Here is a 27,698-nt window from a genome sequence, read left to right on the forward strand (position 1 = left end):
CGGACTACATGCCCTCTATTTCTCAAGTGAGAGAGCCCAGCCAGATGACTCCTTTTTAAATTCAGTTCTCATATAAAAAGAATGTGAGGATCTAAACAGAATTCCTTCAGAGTTTTGTTATTTCTGCTAGTGTAGCCTTACATTTATTTTAGTGTCAGTAGTTTGCAAGGCCATGGATTAAAATTCATGAAAGAACAATGCTTTATTACTATGTTTTCTAGTTCTTGAAGTTTGGAACAGTACAAAGTAAGCATTCCAAATGAACTAGCTCTTGCTGTCAGGGAATTTTTATTTCCTCCTATCATTTATGCACCAAGATCACAAGGAAAAATGCATGTTTTCACTGAACTCCTCACCTGTCCTCTGCCCAGGAATACATCCCCTGCAAGGCAATATCTAAATTCCAAACCTCTGAGTAGCTGCAAGCAGATGGCCTTTTTCTTAAATCAACTTTGCAGAGAAATGTTCCCTTCTCCCAGCAAACAGGTAATTTCTCCTCCACTCCCAAGTCACTCTGGGCCAAAGCCAATGACAACTTCAAGCTGCTGTACTTTGAGGCCAAGCAGAGCAAGGCACAAGTGCTGACATCCTATCACAGCAATGTCAGTGGCAAAAAATTCCAGCAGCTTTACGTGGAGCAAGTTTCTCCTATTGGAAAGATTCTCAGTGCTCTGCTGAGAGGAGCAGTACTAATGAGAATTCAAACTATCAGTTATGGGCTTAGGAGGTTTTTACACCCAAAGAAAACTTAGCTCAAATGATCTTTAGAATTCATTTTAGAAATGCATCATTTATGCTAACTCCTCTGTAGTTACAGCTGGTTTTAAGAAAGAACAACAATAAACAGTTCTCAAATCATTATAATCACACTATCACCTTCTGAAGTTATGATGTGTGAGAAGTGATTGTAGGAAGCTGCAAGTGAATTAGATCTCAGGGGTGAGAGCATGGCCAGAGAATTTCAGGAAAGGATGGCACAAATGTCCTTGGAACATGGTAATTTATATTTATATATATGTTTGAGTCATGGTCTGTTTAATCTAGATCCTGCATCGAGCCATGATTATTGCCAGAAAATTCAGAAGGTGCAAGTAACCCTGCTTTAGAGAGTGTGATGAAAAGCTGATCTGCATGGAAAACTCATCTTAACATCTACCTGAAAAAGACTTCCAACCTAAATAGTCATCTCCCCTCTTACATGTATTGCACCACCAAATACTAAATGTCCAGATATTATTGCTACCTACAGATCTTAGTAGACTTTAAAGGCAAAGGACAAAGGGATGCTTCAATCAAATAGTATGAATTTTTTTTTATCACAGGACATGATATTTTACACAGTTGTTGTTCTATAATTACATTTGATGAAAACATCCCCTCTATAAAGGCATCCATTGGCAAACTGCTGACATGAAGGTGTGGATCAACTTTATCTTCTCACAGTGCTTTCTTCTAATAACTGACTAATAACTCTAATAACTCTAGTCCTAAAAGTCTGTGCTTCCTTCATGTGTTGAAGCTGCAAAACTTCTGCTAAAGTTAAGCAGTGGTTTCTGCTAGACTTTCCCTTGATTGGGGAAAGCTCTTTCTGGTACACAGCAGTACCTCCTTATGAGAATTCTTCTGCTCTGCACTCAAGCAACTTCGCCTTTTTCCACAAAGAAATCAAGACTTCTCTGCTGTTTCTCACAAAAAAGCAGATTTTTCCAGATCTCAGTGTTGTCTCTTTTTCCTCCCAATTTTTTCATTGTCTTCTGAAGAGGTGTGAACACCAGTGCTAAATGTCACATATCCAGAATCAGTCTCCCCAGTGCTGAACGTGCAGGTGTTGTCACTGCCTCCCTTCTACTGGCTGCATCTCTGCTCACTCACCCAAAGATCTTGACAGCTTTTCACAACACATGTTCACAGTAGGAGCTCACATTGCTTTTTGCTGACATCAGAAACTCTAATTACTCCTGGGGTTACTCCCTTCCAGCTGATGGCCAGACCACAGCTCCAGGCAGAGCTGGTTTCAGCCTGGCTTTGCTGAATCTATCACTCAAACCCAGTGCAGTGGGAATGTCAGTGTGTTGGTTTTATATGCTCAAAACTTCAGGCAGCTTGCAGTCCACTCATCAAATATGTGGCTCTCCAGCTGCTAAAATCTGTAACCACAATCCACATGGACTGCAAAGGGAATAAGAAATTGTACTTGAAAAACTGAAGATCACATCAGAACTTCACTTACAAAGGAAGTGCTGCATTTCTGTCAGCATGTTTGTACGGGAGGTTTTTGCAGACGTGGCACGGAGCCTTGAAACACATAAAGTGAAATAGTTGTCATGGTCTATCTGTATTTTCAGGCCTTGCTTTGCACTGGAACAACCTCACCTCTGCCAAGAATTTTGATCAAGAGGGAAAGTTCCACTACATTGCTGGGAAGTCCCTCCTGTGCGTCAGCTCAGAATGCGTCTGCTGATGGATCTACATAAGAGGACTTGTGATATTTACACTGTCACCCCCTGAGACTGTGACAGTAATTTTGGAGAGACAGGGAGTTACAACAGAGTACTCTATCTTAGGAATATGCAGTGGTGAGGGAACACAGTAAATAATCTGAAGTCTTTCTACAAATGACATTAAAAGATGCCTTTGGGGCAGGGGAAAGAAGACACAACATTTTTTTTAAGTGCATCTAACACTCAGTAATTTCCAGACTTCATTTCAGCTAAAGATTGGTGAAATTAAGTTTTACATGAAACAGAAGATATTCCAAGACTATAGGAAGGAATTTCAAGCATTCAAGCATTCAGAAGTTCAAGGCATAAAAATGGCACCTACATAAATATATGGTACATACCCTCAATTGTACCTTGTACTTCTAAATGAATTATTTTAATGCATTTAGCCATTGCTTTGAGTGTGTTATGCTCCTTTGTAATGTGTTTGTTTTTCAAAAATACCAGTTAGCAAGAGGTGAAGGCAAAAAAAAAAAAATCAGGCCAAATATCTGGAAACTTGTACCAAATTAGGAGGAGATCTCCATTTTTTTACAGTCAGAGCAGAAGAAAATCCCCAAAGGTTTTTTCTTTTGCAATATGGTTCCCACTGGAAATGTAGAGATATCTGAACAATATCCAACTCCTCCTAAACATTTTTTCTTTTACTTTCCAGGGCAGAATAGCTCTGCAACACCTATCAATCATATCTTTCCCTAACCTAGGGAAAGTTATCTGTGGGTTGTCATTGCCTCTCCAGAGGGCTGGGGAGCTTTGTCCATCAGGGACCTGCCTTGGTGCTTACCCCCTACCTGCCTGCTAAGTGTGAGGCTGCTTAAAGCAGCCCAGCATTACACATGCTTTTCCAAGAAGCTTCAGAAACCATTTCCAGAAACGCAGCCAACTTCAGCTGCTGAAGGGATCAGTATTTAACTGTCTTGTGGTCAGACCAATCCCCAGGGTAAGGTTCAGCCTGAGCAGGGTGCCTGTGCCAGCCACAGGAAGAATGCTCCCTGTGCCAGGTGATGCAATATTGCAGATGAAGGGGGAAAATAGCTTTCTCTACTCAGGGGGAAGGCAAGACCCTGCACAGGGCTGAAGAGCCATGGGACTCCAAGAGTCTTCCTGCATCATGCAGCCAAGTGCCTGAGTACCAAAGCTCAGGTGTAGAAAGGCAACTCCAGCCTCAAATAAGGTCCCAGTTCAGGCACCTCTTGGGTAAATGGTGGTGAACCCCAGTACTCCCCAGCCAGCACACCACAGGTGCCAGGGCTTCTTGTTCAATCCATGTGCACCTACCCAATATATCCCCTGAGGAGAAGCATCCCTCTGGGTCTATTAATTGACTGTAGTGTACTAAGCAATTAAAAAAACCAACAAAACAAAACAAGGAAGAAATAAAGCTAATTTTCCCCCACAGATAAAGCCAGAGTGTGGTAATAAGAATAGCTGTGGAGCCTGTCTGCCTCAGAAGCAGCCATCAGCCCAGCAGTGCTGCTGAGGACACATCCTGCTGCTCATTTCTGCAGCTGCCTGGAGCCAAGTGCTACACCATGGGAAACGCCAACAAGGGCAGATGAGACAAACCTGTGTGGGATATAAAATATTCATCACAGCTATTTGGTGTAAATAAACATGAGCAGTGGGAGTATCTCTGTCTGCAGAAGGGAAACTACTCTCTGTGCTTTCTCCTACAGCTCACAGAGCTGCATGCACACAGCCATTGCTGCACCTCCTGCTGTATGTGGGCTTGCTTTGACTTGGCTGTCCTCACTATTTGTGTTGGGTTGATGTGGCCAGGAGTATGTATTCTATCACCATCTGTTGAAGCTGAGTGGAGCAGTGATTTCCTTATCTCTATGGCACATACTATCTGCTAATGGGCCATTTTTAAAACCAGGTGGGGCAATCATCTTTATCTTCTCCACAACCCATCCTCCCTGCAGCAAGATATCATCTGCTGCTGGGCCATTAAGTCCCACTGTATGACTGATAAAATTACATCATCCCATTGGGAGATGCTCCAGCCAGGGGGAGGAGCCAAGCCTTTCCTACCTAGATAAAAACTGAGATTTTGAACACCAAGATAGCTTCTTTCCACTGGATTCCAGAGGAAAACCAGACCTTTCCACATCATCCCTGGGCCTTCAGAGGAAAACTTCACCCTTCTACAGGAGCACTGCTTCAGCTGAACCATATCTGCCACTGCAGACACCTGTCCTTCAAATCAGGGCACTATTGCACTTGGCAGGACATCTCTCTGTCCAGTCTTCATCCAGTAGTGCCTATCACCCTGCTGGTGATACCAGACCCTCTGGTGCTCTAGCCCTACCCCTTGTAGAGTCACTGGAAACACAGATCCTCTTCCCAGGGGATTCCTGGAAGCAGAACATGCAGCATGGTGTGCTTGTGTGCATGCAGGTGTCTGTATCCATCACACACAAACATGTGCTGACCTTCCCACATAAATACCCCAAGAAACCAAATATATGGTAACCTCCAGACTCAGTCACTTTGACACACCATTTTAATCAGGCTTTTGCTATTTAGATGCTAAATGCTCCAGGATTGGGACATCATCTTTTTTCAAGATATCCTCAAAATGCCTAGCACTCGTTGGGATAATTGTGGAATAACAAAAACTGTAATGTCTTAATTTCTATTAAGAATGCCATATAGAGCTCAAATATTAACAAAGAGGAATACATTAAGTCAGCCAAATGCTTTCTGTTTTCAAGAAACCCAGTTCAATCCCATCATCTTTTTTTTCTTTGTTCTGTGTAATTTGATTAAACACAAGCTAATGTTAATTTAAACAGATTGTATTCCTCTGGTAAATAAGAAGATAAAAATTGATTTTTTTTAAGCGGGACGAGCCTTTATGTTATGTGATGGCTAAAATCCTAATATTCCTGCAATTAAAAAGCTGGCACGTAGTTGGTTTGATGGACATTTAGCATTGCCAGATCTTTGTTATGGATAATAAATTGTTCCTCTTTTTAGACTGTAGAAGTACTAAGATCACTTGAAAAAGCTGAAATTCTAGTGCACTGATCATCGTTGCCAATATTATTATAACACCTACATAGGTCACTATTGGACATGTCCACATTAATGGACCCATGCCACTTTGACCTGAGGGGGATGTAAAATTGCCAAACAAAAGCATTGCTGCCAGAGGTGTGAAAATCCAAGCAGGGAAAGGTAGGGAAGGCCATGGGTGTGTATCTGAGGGCAGGAGAGCTCCTGGGATGCTGCAATGGGCATCTCCAGGTGAGGCTTCAGCCACAGAATGAGTGATTAGGTGATGCTTGAGGTTTGCCACACAGGAAAAAAGGATCTGGATCTGCCAGAGGGACAGGTTACTGAAAAGTAGCCACCAGCATGTAAATATGTGTCGAGTCACTCAGTGGTCACTACTTCTTCTGGGGGGAAACTCAACATTTGGCCTCTCTCTAGGATGATTCCAACCTTCCTCATACTTCAAAAATTTCATCGTGAAATGACTTCTGAAGATTATCTGTGAGTTGAGGCACGGCCGCCCCCTTCACAGCAACTTTGAAGAGTGACTTTTGGTCTTGTCATAAATATTTTATGCACACAAATAGACATGTAAAACAAGAGATGTGCTGAAAAGTTTGCTTTTGAAGGGAGACTCTGCTTTTTGACTCCCAAAGAGAGGATGGGATCCCTCTGACCTGGACAGGCCAGGTCTTGTCCATCCCACTGCTAATGAGAGTTATGGTTTCCTTATTTACTTCCTGAAAGGTATCTATACATTTTCACTTGTCAAATATTTCTGTTATCACATGGAAACAGAAAAATTCTTCAGTTTCTGGTGTGATTAATACTTTCATATATGAACTTTGCACCTATTGATCTACACAGAATTGTAGAACCTTTGTTCTGCTACATTCATATTGGAAATCCTGGTAGAATATCTCTGGGGAATAATCAATTAATCAATCAAAGGAAAAAAATAAAAAAAACCCAAAACACCCAAAAACAAACAACGATTGATTTGACTATATTGCCTCTTTGCTGTAGAAAGGAATTTAAAATGCTTGGAATTTAAAAGAGGTACACATTTCCATTGACTCCTTTGCTGAACTTAAAGAACAGCAAGAAAACACTGTGATTTGGGTTTTTCCTGTCCTCTGCATGATGAGAGGCCACTGGAGCACTGGACCCTATTACTCATCACTGATTTTCCACTTCCAACAACACCACTTCCAATGTGTTGCCAAATCCCTCAAGCCCAGACACATACCCAGCTTGGAGGCTGCCAGCATCACAAGAGCCATTTCCCACTCTTAGGTGTTTTTTTTCCTGGGAATGCAGTATAAAATCAAGGCTGTCCAAGTTATTTGCTTACACAGAGATCGATAAAACAAACAAAGGAGAAAATAAATTCACTTTTCTGATGCTTGGCACACATCCTAAATACATTTCTCTTCAAGGACAACCTGTTAATAAAGAGGTCTTTAATTTTTAATGATCATTTAAAACCTCTTCAAGAGAAGCACTAAAATGCCTGGGGCCATTTATTTTTAATCTCAAAATTTAAAATATTTATGTGTAACTAACAAAATTCTTCTCCAGCCAAGGATACAAACACAGTCTAATTTGGTTGTCTGCTTTTTGGTTTGTTTTTTTTCAAAACAAGGCCATATAACCAAATCAATGCTTCCCAGGGAAGCATGTTCTTCCACTTTCCAAAACTAAAATTTGCAATTTCGTCACAGCAGTGTCTCTAAGAAGGCCACTGAGGACACAGGGAGAAGCCAAGAGGTTCCCTACACCTTTTTCCTTCTGTTTTGCAGGGCCTGAAGCAGAGCTGGCCATGCTGTCTGGGGGCAGTGTAAGATCCAGGTACCCAAAGGATGAAGAGGGGAGAGATACTCAGCTGCTTTAAGGTTTTTATTCCTGTAGAACCTTATCTACTCACTGATTGACTTTCAGCATACACAGCAAATAAGTAGGTGATGCCCTTAATTTCACAAACCCCAATCCATTTCTTGGGTAGACTGACCATGTGTGAGTGTCCTGCAGGTCCACTTCAGAGCCTTCATTGCATGCTAGTAAAGGAGTACACCTCTGGATCCTTACTGCTCTGTTTTACCATAACTAATAGCCCCACATACCAGATCTTGTTCATTTCTCCTTAAAAAGCAGTTTAGAAAGCTCTAAATGATGGCAGAGCTTCTTTCTATTTTTTTACTCCCAAGTAAACAAAGTGTTTTGTTTTCCTTGCAATAAAATGTTTTTGATTCATAACCCTAAACTGTCAGTGTTTGATGAGACCAAAGTGTATTTTTTCAGGATACAGAATGAAAATATTGAGCTGCTCTGAATGCTCTTCTCTTCATCAGGAGCAATGAAAAGAATGAACTTGCTCAATACAGGACATGTAGCCTAACTGTAATAGTGAGGAGGGAGGAGTGGCACTTTTCTAAGGACTATTCTTGGGCCAAATTCAAACATATTTTGCAAATGCTGGGAAAGCATTACCCCTGAAAGCCAGAAGGTCAATCTTTCTGATGAGTGCTGGCTTCTTGCCACTCTGCCAGCACCAGGCATGAACAATAGATAAATTTCTCTTGAATTTATTCTCCGGGACAGTTGTGAAAATGACCATTTTCAGTTTAGCTTGAGATAATCCCTTGAAATGTTAGCCCAAAGCAATGTTTTGGAGGCAATGGTGGGAAGTGCCAAGCAACTTATAAATGACCAATTTTGCCTCTAGCACCAGTGGTCATTAGCATCTGGCCAAAGATGTTACATGACAATGGGAGGTATATTGTCCATTCACAGGACAGGAACATTCCTCTCAAAAAGACACACCAGCACGCACCTGTCTGCTATTTGAATGAGGGAAAAGGTTTCCCTTGCCCATCCTAGATTCTGCAGGATATTCCCATGTGTCTTTACTTCTCTGGAATACATGTATTGTATATCCATTAGATGTGCAGACACACCCTCTGGTTACTGGTGACACGCCTTTCTCTGTCCTGGTATACACAAAGTTCTGGGATGTCATCAAGTACTGCAGGGCTGTCCCAGCTCTTGTTCAGGACATCTCCATGGTTTCTCCATTTCCAGATGGTCCAGATGCACTCTGTGCTGTGACCTGTCCTGAGGAGTTTTCCCCCACGATTAAACCATACCAGAGGCCATGCTGCAGTGTGGAAACTCCTCCAGACCCAAGCAGACTATGGGACAGACTGCCCCAGCAAAACCCTTTCCCTTACCTGTGTCTTGTGTTGTAATACAGGATATGTATACAGAAATGTGTATTCTATCACCATCTGTTGAAGCTGGGCGGGCAGTGATTTCCTTATCTCTGTGGCACATACTATCTGCTAATTGGCCAGTTTTAAACCAGCTGGGGCAATCATCTTTATCTTCTCCACAACCCATCCTCCCTCCAGGAAGATATCATCTGCTGCTGGCCCATACAGTCCCACTGTGTGACTGATAAAATTACATCATCCCATTGGGAGATGCTCCAGCCAGGGGGAGGAGCCAAGCCTTTCCTACCTAGACAAAAACTGAGATTTTGAACAACAAGATAGCCTCTTTCCACTGGATTCCAGAGGAAAACCAGACCTTTCCACATCATCCCTGGACCTTCAGAGGAAAACTTCATCCTTCTACAGGAGCACTGCTTCAGCTGAACCACATCTGCCACTGCAGGAGGACTGTAGCCCCCATTTAATGGGACTGCTACCAACACCCTGAGTGACAGCGTGTCAGGTTGTATTCTGACTCTGTCAGGATTTTGGGCTTGTTCTTTGTAATTCTGTATTTCTATTTTAATTTTCCCAGTAAAGAACTGTTATTCCTAATTCCCATATCTTTGTCTGAGAGCCCCTTAATTTCAAAATGATAATAATTTGGAGGGAGGGGGTTTGCATTCTCCATTTCAAAGAGAAGCTCCTGCCTTTATTGGCAGACACTTGTCCTTCAAACCAGGACAACCTGCTCCCACCCTTGAGGTCTGCAGCCCAGAAAGGATCATTTCTCCTCACATGAGCTGTAGCTCTGGAGTCCTCCTCTGAAATTCCAGAGGCAGAACTTGGACTCCACTTTCTGCCTGCTGGGGCAGGCTGGATTGCAGAGAGCTATTAGCCCAGTTTCCAGCACCTTGGTGCAGTTTGGCCACAACAACCCTCAACACAAACACTTCTGTGAGTGTACTAGAGACATGAAAGTGGAGTTTTCCCCTCCCGTTTTATGTCTGGAAAGATTTTCTCTCCTGGCTTGGTCACTGTGGGTTACTCTCCTTTAGATGGCACTGTTACCACTTCCAAGAGACATCACTGCTGGCCACTCTGCTGAACAGGGCCGAAACTGGGCCAGGACTGCCACTATCACTGGGTCAGCAAGCCAGAGCAGGTCAGGAGTGATCCTGGCCAGGGCTCTGAAGACATTTGCTCTAAAAAGCCTTCCTGGTATCACTCCAGCTCCCATCAGTCAGCTGTTCACTTTGGAATACCAGCACAGCACAAGGGCTGCATTGGCAAGATGAACATCTGACAGCATTAAGGACAAGCTTAATCTGCTCCTCTTCAGAATTAATTCAAAGCAGTTCCAAAAGTCAAAAAGAGTCATTTGCATATATTAGTCTTAAGCTAATACATCTACTAATTAAATAATAACTAAAAGCTATGCTCTGCAAAGGCACTGCAATCATTGCTTTCCATGCTTATGTCAGAACCACTGCTTTAATATTTTTTATGTCTACTGCCTCAGTTATCACCTGCTTTGATTGCCAAGGCTTTTCCTAAGGATAGAAAATTGGTTTAAGTGGCATTTAATGGGTCTGTATTAAATTCTGCTACATGTTGTGCACTTCTATCTGCCAGTTAAGAGAATCTTGCCAATTAAGAGCATTTGCAGCTGAGGAAGAGAGATTATTCCAGGATACCATTCAGCAGTGGACTGAAACAGTCACAGAACAAATCCAAAATAATTAAAAGAAAATGGTCACATAATCTTAAAGCACTCAGAGAAACTGCTGGTGTGGTCCAACACTCTTTATTACATATAACACTTTTTCTATACAGCTAAACATGCCTGTTGGACCACTTGCATTGGTACTTTCCCCAGCTTTGGAAAGAGAACAGAAACAGTGTGACCAAGATAAGAGAGCCACAGACATGGGCAGAACTCCTGTTTACATGCAAAACAGTGGTCCTTGGGCTGGTATTCAGACTCAGTCTATTCTCATTGCCTAGGATCACATTTTACAATAGAATTTAGGTCCAAATCTGAGAAAATTCTATGTTTTGAACATTATTTTGTTGTGATGTAAGAACAGAGAGACACAAATGACTATCAGCCCAAGAAATGACTATCAGCCCAAAAGGGGCCCCTTAGTACCAAAATAGGATTGGGCCCTCTGCTAAACAGGAGTGGACAAATCAACCCCAAACTTCTCTGGAATAAGGCTGCACCTTTCTCTTGAATGAATGTTTTTCTTTGCCAAACTGCAGTTCCACTCAGACTTCAACCAATTTGCCTGCAGGGTTCTCAGAAACAGAAACACCCAACTGTTATTATTTTTATAATGTGAAAAGTTGGTTTATTTTTTTTTCCCATGCTGCCCTAACTTAAAGCCAGCCAACTCAATTTTGCTCAGGCTTTCAGACAATAATGCCACCTCAGAAAATGCCTACAGATTGTGTTTTCAAATGACTCTCAAAAACTCATAAGCCTGTGTCTATGTTGCAAGACAAATGAATGCCCAGTTACACAACTGCTTGAGTAGTCCCAGATTGTCCCACTGCATGTGGGCTCTCAATTTCAGCAGTGAATTTAAGAGTGCAGCAGCCTTAGTGCTCCCTGGAAGTCTCAAATGAGACAGGCAAGTAACTCAAGCAGAAATTCAGGTCTTTGGAGCTTTAAATAGTCTTCATGAAGTGCTCACATGACTGCATGCACTAAAATATGGAGCCTAAAGCAACCATACGCCTAAAGGAGGTACCACATCTGTTTCATGGAACTGAAACAAATCTACATCTAATCCTGCCCAGACCTGAAGGTGCTGAAATTCTACAGGTGTGTTATTTTTCACCTCCAGGCACTCAGAGGAGCATTACTGTAATCCCCAGCTGACAGGATGCTATTAAATAAAGACACCTAAGTTGTTCAATTTAGGAGCCATTTTCAGGACAGAACCAACATGCATCAACACCAGGACAGTCATCTCAAAGCTCAGTTGCAGCAGCTGTTCTCATTTAAAACATATCCAGAGGAGATGAAGGAATATGCCCAAGATTCCAGAGTTCCTTCAGCAAATTGTGAGTGAGGCATGTGATGAAAAATCTCTCCCCAGTGGACAATGCACAGACAAAGCTGAGCTGACAGTGCTCTGCCCTTTTTTATTTCCCTCTGATTTAAACAAGGATACTCAACAGCCAGCGAAAAAAAAAAAAAAAAAAAAAAAAAACAAAAAAAAAAAAAAAAAAAAAAAAAAAAAAAAACAAAAAAAAAAAAAAAAAAAAAAAAAAAACAAAAACCAAAAAAAATCAAGCAAAAAAGAAACAAACCTAAACATACCCAAATGTGTTTAGAAATACCCAACAAGTCCTGAAATACAGAAATGTCAAGTCTAAAGAAAAATAGAGGGGGAAGATCTCCTGGGAAGGTATTTAAAATATTTAGGACATTTAAAAACCTCCCTGTTTTTTCAGTCCAGTGAATCTTCCCCGGCAAGCACAGCTCCTATTTAGGGAACAGTGTGAACTGTGGTTATTTATTCAAAGGTAACCTTTCCCACTAATATAAAAACCCCCAAAACTAAATAAAGTATTTCAGAATTTTTAAGACTGACTGAATTTAGGTTTTGTTTCCTTGCTTTTCTTTCTCTTGTTTAACACAGAAAATTTATTCTTGTTTCTTCCAAAAGTAGACAAACTGGCAATCAAGGGTATTATCTGAATCTTGGGTCCTACTGCTGGGGATTTTATAATGTGAAAAGTTGGTTTATTTTTTTTTCCCATGTTGCCCTAACTTAAAGCCAGCCAACCCAATTTTGCTCAAGCTTGTTTTACAGAGTAGCCAGGACACCAGCTTAACCTGGGATGTTATAAAATACATGGGCATGGTGTGAACCAGCCTGGACCTCAGAGCCCAGCTACATTTCCTAGGTCATGAAACAACTTTTGAAACAAGCAGTACCTTCAAGTCATTCATGGTTACTTTAGTTGTCTTAAAATTTATTCATTTTGACTTGAGTGAATAGGTAATGTTCTCTAATTACGAGCAACATTTTCATGTTCTCTACACCTGCTGTGTGTAATCTTCTATGTGCTGAGATGATGTTATCCTAACATCTTCAGGAATTGGCAGCTCTGTTACAGGGACACCTTGCCTGACTTGGGGTGAGCAGGAAGAGTAGATAATTATTGAGGCAAATAAAATAGTTTCCTTCACCTAACAGCGTTAGTTGCTCACAATATTTCAGTCAGACTTTCCATTCCAGCTTTAGCAGTCAGAGACTGGGTCTTCTAAATTTCTGCATCTCCTTTACTCCTAAAACCTCTGCTTGTGACAAATGCTTAATTCAAAATTCTTCCTTTTCCAAGTTCCTGTACCCTTTTTTCCCAAATATATGGCATCAAATTATTCACCTTATCAGATTGGATGACATCTACACTTTACACACAATTTCTTTGGTCACCCAGTCCCCAAGCTTGGTGACTTAACAGAGCTGCCAGATTTCCTTTGTCATTGCAGTTTTCATTTCTATAATTCTATGAAGTTTAAATTCCCTTCTCATAATAATCACTGTAAAGAAATTACATGCTTTGGTCCCGAGAATAACTTTTCAGTGACTGTGGAATAAATATGGGCAAGTGACAGGTGTAAAGGCAAAAAATCTTTTCAATGATAAGAAGCAGCCATTGCACTTACCTGCCTGAAAAAGTACTGCGTTGTTATAGCAAAGACATCAAAGCCACAGCTGGCCCTTTTAAGCTCCTCTTGGATATTGATTAATTGCCGGGATTGCTCGTCACACTTCTCCTTCAGTTTCTGAATGAACTGCTTTTCAGCCTCTCGCCCCTCTCCTGGCTTGGGGGACAATCCATTCTTTGGGGTGGCTGGCCTTTGCTTGGCATGTCCTACAAAGGAGAGAAGAAAAAACTATTCAGATCACTTTGTTTACATGTACAGACATAACCCTTATGTGTTTCTATGGCCTTTGGGACTCATCCCAGCAAAAGAAATAGAGGTCTAAAGGTCCATAGCACCCACAAAGAACTTTAAATATTAAAAAAAAAAAAGGAAAAAAAAAGTGCACAGTGAAATATATTTCTTTAGGGGCCAAAGCTCAAAGCTTTCTGACATCTCACCTCAGGCTCTGAGGCTGAAAGTCTTCTGTAAGCTGAGGAGAGCTGTTCTAAGAGTGTATCACTGAGAACTGAGGTTGTTGGAGGAAGGAATCACCTCACTTCTGCTAGACATCTACAGGAACAGAGGTCTGCCTCTGTGATGCTGGACTGTCTTGAACAGCAGTGTGAGAAAGGGGCACTTTCACATCAGGATTCACTTTATCTTTTTGGTGATGTGCAAAACAGCTAGATAACATTTTTACTCTACACATGGTTTCTTTGTTCACCTGAACCCCCAGCTTGGTGACTCGACAAAGATGCCAGTTTGCCTTTCCAGATTTCATTTTGGCTCTGCACAGAACAATGTGGGGCTGGAGTTGTCCTTCCCTGAATGCAAACATAGCATGGATTGCTTGATACTGGGATATCACTATTACCTTTTATCTACAATACTGCAGTCTACCTTGACAGTTCCCCTTGCTCTCACCTTTCCAATGTGTCTAAAACTGCAGCACTTAGCAGATGTGTACTCAAATGTCACCAAGTGCCACACAATGCACAAGAGTTATATCACTGGCTCTGCTCCCTCAGCATCACTGACCACACCAGAATCACTACGTGCCTCCAGAAATGGGCCCAGACAGACTCTGCCTCCTCTGATGTGCTCCAAGCTGGCTTGAAGCAAGCCTGATGCTGTACAAAGATGTGAAAGCACTAATGAAGCTTGTGTTTAGGGTATCAGCCCAAATACATGGTCTTATTCATACCAATGGCAACAGAACTAAAGCTTACTCATGATAAAGCTTACTCATGCCCACTTCAGGGCAGTGAGGCTTTTTTCCGAAGTCCACGTCCTGCTTGAGTCACCTATCCATTTCTGTGGCTATACCCAGTTATGAGGATAAAGCAAGAAGGGGCAGTGCTCTGGTAACTCAAGCCAGTGCTTGGAAAATCTGTTCTGTCTTTGCTTTCCGAGAACTACCCTCTGCAAACATTTATGGCCAGCTGGGCATCACCTTTGCACAGCGTAGTAATTTTTCTTTTTGTTATCCTCAGTCTTTTTTGCTACCCCTCAGTTGATGTTCTTTAGCTCATTCCTGAATACTGGCCAGGAACCTCCAGTCTTCCACAGATCCTCCCATTATTTGTCAAGCCAAAGTCAGTAAGAATGAGGGAGAAAATATGAGTCAGACACCTTTGTCCCATGTGTTACCAGAGAAGGTGGACGTGGGTCTGGAACATTTCTGTGTTAGTAGAAAAGGTTGTGTGTGCAAGAATATGAAAAAAAAAAAGAGCACAGTTTGTTGTTTTATAGTCTTGTAGTATACAGTCCCTGAAAAAACATTACAGAAACCATGTCTACAACCAGTCTCCAGAAATCAGTGTAACAGGAGACAGTCTTCTGCCATGAATACTACCTATCCCTTTCCTAAAAAGCCAAAGAATCATGCCACAGAGACTCTGATAGTATGAATCTGAGCCAATTTGTAAAGTAGAGCATTACAAATTCCAGAGGTAATTTTTTCAGATGTGCTTTAGATCTTTTAGATCTTTAAGGCTGCGGTGTGGGTGTGCAAATAGATCCTAAGGGCAGTTTTACTAGATCAGGCAGGGAACAGTATGACTTCCCAGAGCAATACCCTAGGAGCACGTTCCTACTTTTTCAGATTCCCAGCTTGTGAGGAGCTGTTGGGAGCATATCCTCTCTTGCTCAGCTACATCCTGGCTGCAGGCTAAGCTTACAGGGAGGCAGCTCCAGCAGAGATGCTTCCTCACATCTCCAAGCATCTCATGGTGCAACTACAAAGAGCCTCAAGTGCAAAAAAACCTTTGAAACTCTCTGTGTCCATGACTTGAATTTGTGACAAAGAATACCATGTTCTGCAGTGTCAAATCTAATGCCATGTTGGTGGAAGACCTAAATAATATAGCATAATGATTTTTTGTCATTAAGAGCTGAAACAACATAGCTATTGCCCTCCTATCCATTTTTATGTCACTTAAAGCCTGCCAACCTTTTTGTGCAGTAATAAGAAAATACAGACTCTTCTATTCATGTCAAGGGGCTCTTAACTGTACAGTAGGTAATACCACAAAATAAGAAATTGATATAAATATTATAAATATCTTTCTTTTCAGTATAAAAATCTTGGGTTGTTTAAGCAAGATAGTGATGTTTCAACAGAAGGCTTAGGGAGAAGTGTTGGGGAAAGCCCTTGAAATCAGTTCAGTTTTAATTAAAACAGAAACCAATCAGGTTACTTAGTCTTATATTTTTCTATCCTTCTTGTTCACTGGAAGATTTGAAGTGCACATCTCTGTGTTGTCCTTGTCAGTATTATAAGCTGTCCTTGTAAATTAAACAGTGCCATTCTCCTCAGGGATAAATCTGAATTTCTCGGTTCATTTGGGTCTGAAAGGCAGCTTACTAAGCTTATTCTGCCATTGATGTCTCTCTTCTGTTACTCTGCACAAAACAGGGTATATATTAATGATGCTGGCCCTGATCCTCAATGTCCTTTTTGCTGATGGTGGGACCAGAGGGGCAGACCCAGTGTATGCTGAAATCACTGAACCCCTTTGATCTGCTTCAAAACTCCACAGTCTTTTTTTATCTGTGTGAGTGTTTGAACTAAGGAGACATAACAAGTATATACTCATAATTAACATTGTCCATGAGGATTTAGATGGGGAATGCAATTTATTTGCCTTTTAACTGTCCAATTTCCAACATTTTGGTAAGGAAAGTGAGAAAATTACTTAGAGACAATTGATGTCAAACATTCTGTAGAGTGACAGATGCCAGAAGCAGTTGGCACCATTCTAAAATGGAGTGGAAGGAGGGCACTTGCATCTATGGACATCTGTTCCTATACACAGATCTCAGGAACAGTATTGCAGGATAAAACTGAGATCCCTGCAAGACTCTACATCTCAAAACTCCCTTGCAAGCCTTCAGATTGAAAGCTCTGAAAATTTGTGCATGACAGCCAAAACCCGGCACTGATTAGAAGGAACTGAATGTGAGAGGACCAGTAACAGAAGCAAATACAACCCAGAAACAGCACTCAGAAATTTTGAAACCTGATTCACGGTGGAATTACCTGTGAGACACATTCTCCCCCATCAAAAAGTGTAAACCATGCAGGATTTTGTGATTCTGATGGAGGAAAGTCTGTGACTGCCCCTTATCATCAACTACACTGTGTGTCCTCTTCAAAGGCTGCTTTGAGTATTTTTTGAAATTGTTAAGTAGGTGAAAAAATTGTCATTATTGGTCTTTTATTGCTGCAGTTATTTTAAAGAATACCAAAGGCTACTCTAAAAACAATAGATTAAGATGAGGTTTATTTTTCTACTTGATCCTTAGAGTGATAAACAAATTTACGTTGGCTTAGTTGCAGACAAGCAAGCTGAACAAATTCTACATCAGTCTGATGGATGGAGGTCACATACTCAACCTCTCAGGAGAATGAAGAAACCTTTGAGGCCTCATGAATTGGATATGCCAAAACTTTAGGCCTTGAAAATTATTAAGCCACCCGTGGAAATGCAGACCTCCTTGAGACAATACAAACACACTGTGCAAATATTCCAGTGTTCCATTTTGCTTTGTAATGCTAGTGGAAGCAAATCAGCTGTGCTGTAACATGCTGCTACAGCCACAATCAGTGCTGATGCTTCCACTGGACTCCCTCTGTTATAAACACTGGTGAGCTTCTGGTCTGGCACTCTCTGTAACAAATTCTTTGGATCTCTCTGTGATCTCACCAGGTGCAAAATAGCCTGTAAATTATATGACTCAGAGGACAGTGTTAGGTTCATCTTAAATTCTAGTGTCTTTGTAAGAAGGGGAATTTTGTGTCCTGTTGACGCTTGGGGAGATTAAATTTAACCTTCCATTTTCTTGATTTTGTTGGCTGAGAAAAAGAAGAATAGAGATTGAGCTTAATAATAACGAGAAACTCTTGGTGCAAATTATAGGAGCTGGAGAGCTGTTCTATCTACATGCTTTATATTTTGCAACCAAATAAAGCAACAAGAAGGTTCCCCCAAAGTTAGAACTTAAATATCACACAGCTGTAGTGATGAAATTTTAAGTATTCAAGCAGAGTTTGAAAAATGAGGCAACAGAAGATAAACTGCAAGCACAATGAAATCACTGAGACCATGCACACTCATTTCAGAAGCATTTAGATCAACCAAAGGCCAGCCTCACAAAAGCCTTTAGGCACCTTATCCATTTTTTAATGTGCACTCAGTAGTCATAAGTAGAAATGAGTTCTCTTCATTTTAGTAAATTAAAACAGGTATTCTTCAGAAATGATAAACCTTGTGTTTGTGCCCAATGCTGAGGTATAAATTGACAATGTCCCAACAGCACTTTGGAGGTTTGTCTGTAGATAATCCCTTTCCCAGTTATGCACAGATATAGCCCAGGAAATTTAGTGCCTCTGCATAACAGTAGATTCTGAGCAATACACCATCACTCCAGGCAATCATCTGAGGTGTCTTTTATTTTGCTATATATATCTGTCCTCTTTCTTTGTAAGAAATTTGTAATGATAAAAAACGTGTTCCTGTGCCTTTAAACATGTAATAGCAACAACTCTTTGTTTAGAAAGAGAGATGATTGCATGGTTATAACAGTGTTAAGTCTATTCAGCTCATGCATTGGTATGATAAAGCCTGTTGTAGCCAGCTTAATGAGCCTTGGACACAATCAATCGTTTCTTAACAACAGTAGGTCTCAGATTTGAGTGTGTTAACAAGAGATGCAAAGTCAACAAGTTTAAATCTTTCCTGAAATAATGCATTCAGGTTCATAAATACCTGGTGAATGGAGTTTTGTGGCTGTTACTGCTGATTTCTTAGGGGATGAGACAGCTGGTCTGCTAGAATCCTGATCTTTTTGTACTTCTTTCTTCACACCTGTTTTAGGAAAAAAAAACAATCAAAGGTAGAAAGACATCTGGTTTATAATTCTGTTTGTAACTGTACAGAACTGTGTCACTAAGACATACATCAAAGTGGCAAAATGTGTTTCACCAATGCATATCCTGGACTCTGCACAGAATGAAGCTAAACAGCACTTCTGGGTTGGATGCCAACCTGCCATGTCTGCAACCATGTGAATATGTGGCTGAGCACTAAAGCAGGACAGAAGAAGGCCTTACACACTACTTTGGCCTTCCAGTCATCTGCACTATGACAGATGCCATTAAGGCACAAGTAGCTGCACAGGTAAGCCGTCCTATCTGTTCTAGGTGCTGTGTTCTGTGTCTTTATCTTGCTGTCCAGCCTCATTCTGGGCTGCAGGAGAAGTGGAATAGGACAGTGCAAAGCTGAAATCACATGCAAGTCCCTGCCCTGTTCCCTTCCCACAGGCAAGGAAGCTTCTTTTCTGGAGACCAGCATTCCCAAGATGGCCTCATGTATTCAGGAGAGAGGCTGGAACCAGAACTAGAATCAGGTGTCAGGGCTGTGCTGTGGCTGCTTGGACACAGGGGAGTGGGTCTCTGTGCAGAGTCTGGCAGGGACAGAGGTGGGCAAGAACATTCAGGGCACAAACCTACAAGACACTGTGCCAGTGTGGGATGAAACAGGGTTGGAATATTTCAGAGAGGGACACAGCTCAGTGTCTGCTGTTATCTGTGCCAGCACTGGAGCTCTCTGCCAGCTGTCAGAGAGCAGTCAGTGACTGCCTCTTGCACCAGGGAGACACAACTTCTCTGAAAGCCAGAGTGGCCACCCAAGCTCAGCTCCTCCTGCCCACCCACAGCTCCCATCAACATAGCTGTGGGCACCACGCTGTGTGCTGTTACATGAGGTCCTGCCCTGCTTGTTTGACCACGGTGTGACAGTCACAGACATGGATTTCAAGCAGAAAACATTCATCACAGAAGGAAGGATAAATAACAATAAAAAGCAATCCCCTGAGACTATAAAGTATTTTCCTGTTTGTTTTCCTTTTCTTAACCATTAGTGTTTGTTGGGGGTTGCATTTTAGCCTGAAGGACTGTGTCACAGCCCCTGGATACACAGGAAAAACTGAGATTTAAGGCAAATAGAAGGAAATCAAAGTTTGCCTTGTTAACTTTCCCCTCCCTTATGAGTATGTTCACAGACATAAGAAAATGTCCCACAGAATCTGAAGTATCTGAAGCACGAAAACAAACTCAGATTTTCTCAGTGGTGCCTAATGACACTGGCAGTCCAAAAGCTAACACTATCTTCCATTTTGCTTAATACAAATGTGACCTGGCTCTTTCAACAGTGGAGAAAAATGATGATTTTGTATGGGGATCATAACCTTCAGGGACACTATCTGATTTACTAATTTTCTGCTCCCTCCAAAGCCACACCTAGTCACAGATGCAGTATATAGGTTTATTTCTGCTGCATCTTCCACCCTTCCACTTCTGTCTGCATCACGACTTGCATGCAGAGAGCTGCAGACGCAGCACTTGCCACACACCAGAAGCTGAGCTGCATAATTTCTAGCACTGTCTCAGCATTTGCTTGCAGAGTGCTTTTGGAAAGAGCACATACACCTGCATGTACAACTGTTTGTGGGAGGGAAGCATGGGACAAGCTCTAAAACCCTCTGACTCTCTTCCACTGTTCATAGGCAAATCACACCATCAGCTGTCAGGGCTTGTAAAGACTGAACACTTGCTCATACTTTTACTTTTGTCCATCTACATCTTCTCTGCTGTTCATAAATACATGTAGAGGCTATGCTTCTCATTTGTGATTAATACTTTTCACAGTGACTGAAGTGACTGAAGATAGAAATTGCCCATGCCTAACCTCTATTACACTGCACTTTACTACAGAGTAGGACATAAAATAAGTTTATGGTACTTTTTCATTACTAAGGATCAACCTGAGATAGCAGCTGTGAGACAAACCAGGGCTTGTTTTATAAGACATTGTTTTTATAGTTACAGATTCAAGCATCGCTTTTTCACAGTAATAAGGTTTTGGCTTTTCTGTGGCTTTCAAAATAAAAAAAAATCATGCACAAATGGACCATATACTGAGCTCCTCCATAAATTTTGCTATGCCAGATGCCAAACACAGGCAACAGTAGAGAAAAGTGTGTGTTTTCCTTATGCTTTCCTTAGGCATGTAAATAATTAGCTACTTTTGGTTTTGAGACATTTTCAACGAGGAACACCTGGGGAATTCATGCAGTTCCTTGACCTTAAGCACAAAGAGAGAATCAATTCCCCAGTTGGAGCTTGGCTGAAAGAAAACAGAGCAAAGAAGCCCAGAATTTTGCAGAGGGCAAGGCAGGGTCTGTGGAGAGCAGTGGGAGTTGAGCGTGGGTGCTGCTCAGCAGGTGCAGCCACATGGGGAACACTGGCTCCAAAAAGTGGAAGACCAGCAGAAAGAAGGTGCAAACAGATATCTGGTCAAGGAGGTTGGGCTAATAACATAAGCTGGGCTAATAATAAGGAAGATGAGTGCCCTTGTTCAGTTTACAGGACTAGGAGAGCTCCTAAGGTCTGGGCAAGGGAGGAGGGGTTGTGCTGGAAGGGAAGAGCCAGTGCCAGCACAGCCTTGCTGGGAAGGGGACAGGGACAGGACACATGGAGTGAGTTTTTTACTCGATTACTCAACTTCTCCTTCATATGTAGAACAGCCCTGGTGGCCTCTCCGTGGCCCTCCTTAGAGGAGAGGGATTTAGAAACCCCAGCAGGCAGAAGGAAGGACAGTCTGCAGGAATAAACTCTCATCATTTTGCTAAACTCATCACCCACAGGGAAATTTTAGGGGAAGAGCCATCCCTGGCATCAGACCTCATGTAAGAGCTTGAGCTGAATGCTTTTCTAAAAATGGGGCTTGTTCTTGTCTTTTGAAACAACTGTTAGTTGGTTTGAAGAGAAACATTCACAAAACATGTTGATTTTCTGCAGGGAAAATAAATCTTTGGATTACAAGTGTTTGGGCTCAGAATTTGTCATTTCACAGAAATATAGAATTTCAGGTTTAAAAAAATCTGAGGGAGACCATTGGTGTAGCAATTAACATAATGTGCAGTAGCACAGGGTGTGGCACAGCAGGAGGTTATAAAGCTTGATCTTTTCTAGCTTTAAGTGTACTAAAAGTAATTCAAAGGCAAAAATGCACAAAAAAATCTGATGCTCCAGGGTAACTCAGGAAACAAGACAAACATTTTCCAGTTGTTATTACAGGTCTGACCACATGTAGAACCTCAAATCGTATTCTGCCATATTTATTTTCAGATGTGAAAAGGTGTTTTGTATGCAATCATAAAATAAAAAAAAAATACACGAAATTACAAAAGGAAACTAAACACCATAAGTGTATATTTCTTGAATTTGCACACTTTTAAAATTTTCTTCTAAATTTTTCTTTTATAATGCATATTAAATCTGATCTGGAACACAATTTACTTCAAATTCTTAATGTCATTGGAAATAAGGAATTCCAATTAGCTGTGTGTTAAGTACCTGTACAGCCTTATTCCTGCTGGCTGCATAACCAGGGCTCTTAGCACTGAGCTTCCCAGCAAAAAGCTCCTGGCATCTCAGGAACAACTATTAACTTCCAGGCTTCGTGGAACAGTTTCCAAGGCTCTGCCAGCTCCTACCAATGACAGAGCTCATGCAATGAGAAGTTTTGTTTCTGGTAGCCACTAATCAAAGCCACAAAGTACTGATTTTTATGTGAATCTACATTCTGTTTAAGGTTAGAAATCTCTCAACATTTCTCCTCTTTTAAAAGCTATACTCATGTAAAAGAGATAAATATTTCAGGCCCTAAGAGAACAATGAGCATAAATATTTTTTTGTCATTTCTAATGGTGTGCTTGCAACATTTTCTTTTGAAAAAGGCCTCTAAACACACAGTTTTGTAAAGGTATTTAACATACCTTTACCTAATTAACATACTAGTAATAATTTAATATACCTAATTCTAATTAACATACAGAGCCTGCTCCAAATAAAACAGAAGGAGCAAATGCAAAATAATTAGAAATACAAGGCAAAATATTCCAGAAATCACTTAGAAAAACAGCAGACAAACAAAGCCACTTCTCCATTCCCCCAGCAGTGCTGAATGCCAGCCTAGGAACCAGAACAAGAGCACCTTATCCAAGACATCTTCTCAAACACTGCAGAATCAGCACTTGTGTTTGCCTGTTCTTTTTTGAGTCTTCAAAAGCCAGTGTACTGGGATAGGCTGCAATTTACTTTCATACTTCTCACTGAAAGCATGCTAACAAATTGTGCATTGAGTATTTATTCCAAAACAAATCCTAACGTGATGTAGACATCATTAACAATTCAATGGGACTGGCTGCATTCAGATGGATTCCAGCTGTTCTCAGGAGTATTTTATAAGTTAACTAATACAGTCTGCAAGTTAAAAAAAAAAAATCCAAAGAACAACCAAGGAAATATCTTCAGTCACTCACAGACACAGGGAGCCCCTTTGAGCTTTCTTCTGCCTTTCCCCCTGATACCTATGACTAGTCTTGTCCTTGGTGAGTAATGACACATCCCTGCATGCATTGTTTGAGACAAAATGAGCAAAGCTGGAAATATGATGGATTCTGTAGAATGAGAGCAGTCTAATTCTCTCCAGAGACTCTCTACTTCCTGTGATCTGAGACACTGAAAGACTGAATAAATAAGTAGATGTGGAAGAAAGACTATGTATTTCTTGAAGTAGAAACTGCTAATGCTTGTGCTTTTCCCTTTGTATTTGTTTCAAATTGTTTTCATGTCTGATAAGAAAAAAAGGACAATTACTATTTCATAGTCTTGTCCAAAAATGGTTGTTTTGTTCTTGTATTAAAAAATAAAAGTCTCTCTAGCTGATGTCTAAGAAAATAAAGGGAAAAATAAAACCTGATAAAATAATTCATTCTTTTGACTAAATGGAAAATCTCAGGGTAATTCAGAACATCCAGCATTAGTTAAAGAGTTAAAACAGCTGCATCTCTTTCTGCCATTTTGCATGGATCCTGTGGCATTTTATTATCTCTTCCTCCCACAGTTGTGCTATATCATGTTTTAGGGTGGTTCCCAGAAGAAGGGTAGGAAAACTTGCAGATGAACTCCCTCCCACTTTCTCCTGTAGGGTAGTGCTGAATAACCCTGTGTTCAGTACAGGAGCAATATGAATGTAACCCACTGCACAGTCCTATTCAGCTGTGAAGGGGTGTTTGCAAGGGGGAGCAAAGTTCAGCAGCAGACTCTTCTTCCTTCATCCCTGCAAGAGCTGCTGCTCACTTTTCCCCCCTCAGGTGACCTGAGCTCATCCTTCTCCCTCCTGCTGACGTTGTGCTGCCTGGATTTTGCAGAATCTGATCAAAAAAGCACATTTTACACTTTAAGATTGCTGGTGAGAGCTGAGATAACACTGGTCTCCTATTTTTCATCTTGACTGATTGCATTTGACAGCCTGTCCTGTTATATATGATTTACTGGTACTTGCAGAAGCACAAGAATTGACCGGGTGAATTTTGTGAAAAATGCTTTTTTGATTGTCTTTAATTTAGGGGGCCAAGTAGGAGCAAGCTGCTCAAATTAATACCTTATTGCCACTGTCATTGCACTCCAATTAGGATATTTCTTATGGATGACAACAGTCATTAAATAACAACCAAGTAGAAATAGGAATCCCATAGCACACACCCCTCAAAATCCATAACAGGGCATAGGAAATATAAAATCCCACAGCTCTCTGATTTCAAAGACAGTTGGGTGGCAGATCCAGCCTGGTGGACAGAACTGAGTCTCTGAACACTGCCTTCTGCAGATATTCCCCCACTTTAAGGGAAATTTAAAGCAGAAAATTCATATGCGTATGCTTCAAGTACTATATATACTAATCAACATCTGTGGAAAGAGGAAGTTTGTATGAATTTCAAAGCTTATTATAGTTGCAAAGTTCCTGATGGAGAGCGGCTTTCACCTGTCATTAAACAAAATATACAGTAATATAAAAATGTTAACTTTTAATTAGGTTATCACTGTACTTTCCAAAGTAGCTAATATATTTAAGTGGAACAAGAAGGCCTCTCTTTTTCTAGTCAAGTGTGTGCTTTCTTTTCTCTTTCCTATAAATTGACAGACATGTAAATATAAAAAGTGGTGTGCAATAAGTGAAACCTAATTAAGTGCACATTTTTCACAGACCAGTCAAAAAGGCCATCAGTTCATGCCTGAAAAACAACTTGCATGACAATGAGCTTTCACTGCTATTGTCCCATGCCAGAATTCTTTTTTGATCATCTGAAGCAGAGCATCATCTGCTGCACAGCAGAAGCTAAGAGAGTCCATTTTCATTAATTAAATATTTTTTATTCCCTGCAGTCCAATTTGTTTCACAAGCACTTTAAGTGAAATGTCAGGAATATAATCTCTCTTGAGCAGTTGTGTCTTTATTTTTTTAAGTGAAAATTTACAGTTCATGTGGTCTTCTCAAGAAACATCTAACACATGAAAACTTTCATGTAGTTTTTGATAGCTATTTTTGATTCATTAATATAGGCAGATATTTTAATTTGTGAATTAATTTACTATTATATTTCCATTTGTGAATTAATTTACTATTCATACATAGGTAAAATTATGCATGTCTCTGAAACACAAATGTTTGCACTCTTTAAGAGAGTGATATTTCTTTCAGAAACATTATTTATATTTAAATTACTGCCATCCTCTTTGTGAAATACTTTCCTTTCATAAAATATGCTGTATGCAATACACAGTAGTGCCTGTACTCCTCAGCTGTAACTGTGGAGTGCTCTAAACACTTCAGTTTAGTAACTGCAATGTGTTGCACAGGAGATGTTCAGATGCTAAATACATATGCAACTTCAAGCCTATAGATATCACTGTCCAAAGGATCACCAAATAGAAAAGTTTACCTTCTGTAGGTGTCTCTATCACACTGGGATCTACACCCATTGTTCATATACCACTGCAAGAGAGGCAAGATTAGAACTGCCAAAAAAACCCCTTGTTCTTCATAATTTCTTTGAGTTATTTCTATTTTTTCTCCTATCAGCTACTTAGCATTTTGAGGAGCCGGGACACTGTTTTAATAAAAATAAAAAAGATTTAAAAAAATCATGAATTGGCCACATATACATGCTGCTAACTTGGCTCATAAAAAATTAAACTAGAACATTGGACTAACATAGTTTCCTTTGCTTCTGTCTGTTTTGTATAATAACAACTTCCCAAACTTGTCAGTTGCCCCTGTTCAGGAACTGTGTCTGACTGTTTGCACAGCATGGGCAGGTAACCGTATTTCCGTGTTTAGTTTCCTTCCAGAATAAAGCAGACAAGTTTATGACATGGTAATTGCCTAATTGTCCCTTCATCCTTATCTTGATTCATGAGCCTTTTATTGTATTTATCTCTTCCTGTCCATTTGGTCTGGTGAGTACCTGGTGTCCAGCCAAGGTCAAACCACTACACCAGGTTAATCTGTCTGGAAACCAAGTGACAAGAACTAGCAATTCATAAAGTCTTTGTCTTATATTTTGCACTGATTTTTCCTTCCCAGTTCCATTTGCAATGTGTTATCACACCCAATGGAACTTATATAGAGATGAAAAATTATTTGGTTTGGAATTTAAACAGTTAGATCTAATCTGACTTTGATGGAACTGGTAATTTGAGACATATTGAGCAGAAGGAGAGTTTAGGCAAGGAAACAATTTGGAAACAAGACTGGGGGTATTTTGCTTTGTTTGCTTGCCTCCTCCTGCCTCTCTGAATGAAAAAAACAAAGATTACTTAAACCTAGAAGCCAATATTCTCATCACTGCAAAGATACCTAGCAATGAATTATCTGCTCAATGGAATGCTTTGATCTCTAAAGCAAAGCAATATTTTTAAAAATGTTTTCAAAAAGCTGCTTGTTGAGAACCAACAATATATACACTAAATCTCTGGCTTGTGTAGTTAGGGACAGCAAATGCCTTCAATTCCACACATAACTCACAAAATGAGATTATAGCTGTGTTGTTGACTGTGTTTAAAAGAGTAAATGGAGTCCAAATCAGCACACCAGCAACGGGTGTAAGGATGGCATGAAAATTAATGAAAAGCAAGAGTAAAAGAACATCACAGCAAGGTTCCTGCATTTCTTGGCATAACACGGGTGGTGTTTGAAGTGTTGGAGCACTTACCAGCGGGTGCTGTGGCAGGTTTTGGTGCTGGCAGTAAGCTCCTGCGTGGGGTGGCTGTGCTGCTCGATGCCTGTGTTGTGCTTTTGCTGCTCCCCTTGGGAACGTCCTTAGAAGGTGCAGATGCCCTCGGGGTGCTCTGCTCTTCATTTCCAAAGCTGGAACCTGCAGGAGACAGGAGCTGCACTAATTATAAGTCCATAAAAAATGTATGTGAACTGTGGCATACAGACCCAACTTCTATCAGCAATTACAATCTACAGTGACACGTTCTCACTGCACCTTGGGCTAAGCTACACAGAGTTCTCCAGTGTAAACCCTCAGGAAGAAATAGAGTTCCCAACAACTTCCTTAAATGCTAAATCTTGGCAGCTGCAACAGTCTGATTCCACCAGGAAATTAAGACCTTCTCTTGGTCTACCTCTACAAAGACACAACGCTCATAAAGAAATTCCTAAATATATGGGTGGAGGAGTTTATGGTTTTGTAGCTGCTAGAGGAGCCACAGCACACATTCACCCCATCACTTGGAAACTGCTGGTGTTTGAAATAAAGGGGAATAGCAGGGCTTAGTGGTGCAGTTTCAAATTCCCCTGCTCACGTGGAAATTTCCCACAAAGAGTCTTTCAGATCTCACTCAGACACTTGAATAATAAGATAAAAAAACAATGAAAAAATTCTGCCTTAACTGTCACG

The 27,698-nt window shown here is 40.8% G+C and overlaps 1 protein-coding gene across 1 annotated transcript in view; it reads right to left on the reverse strand.

Annotated features, from left to right (window-relative positions):
* MTUS2 (microtubule associated scaffold protein 2) overlaps window positions 1-27,698 on the reverse strand; it is a 285,836-nt gene that overhangs the window by 36,513 nt on the left and 221,625 nt on the right. Inside the window, exons 8-10 of the mRNA XM_079298328.1 lie at window positions 27,006-27,167; window positions 18,653-18,751; window positions 13,401-13,609 (exon numbers count right to left, since the gene is read on the reverse strand). Coding sequence (XP_079154454.1) covers window positions 13,401-13,609; window positions 18,653-18,751; window positions 27,006-27,167 — 470 coding nt within the window. The remainder of the gene's footprint in view (window positions 1-13,400; window positions 13,610-18,652; window positions 18,752-27,005; window positions 27,168-27,698) is intronic.

Source organism: Erithacus rubecula (genome assembly GCF_903797595.1).
Source record: "Erithacus rubecula genome assembly, chromosome: 1".
Taxonomy (NCBI): domain Eukaryota; kingdom Metazoa; phylum Chordata; class Aves; order Passeriformes; family Muscicapidae; genus Erithacus; species Erithacus rubecula.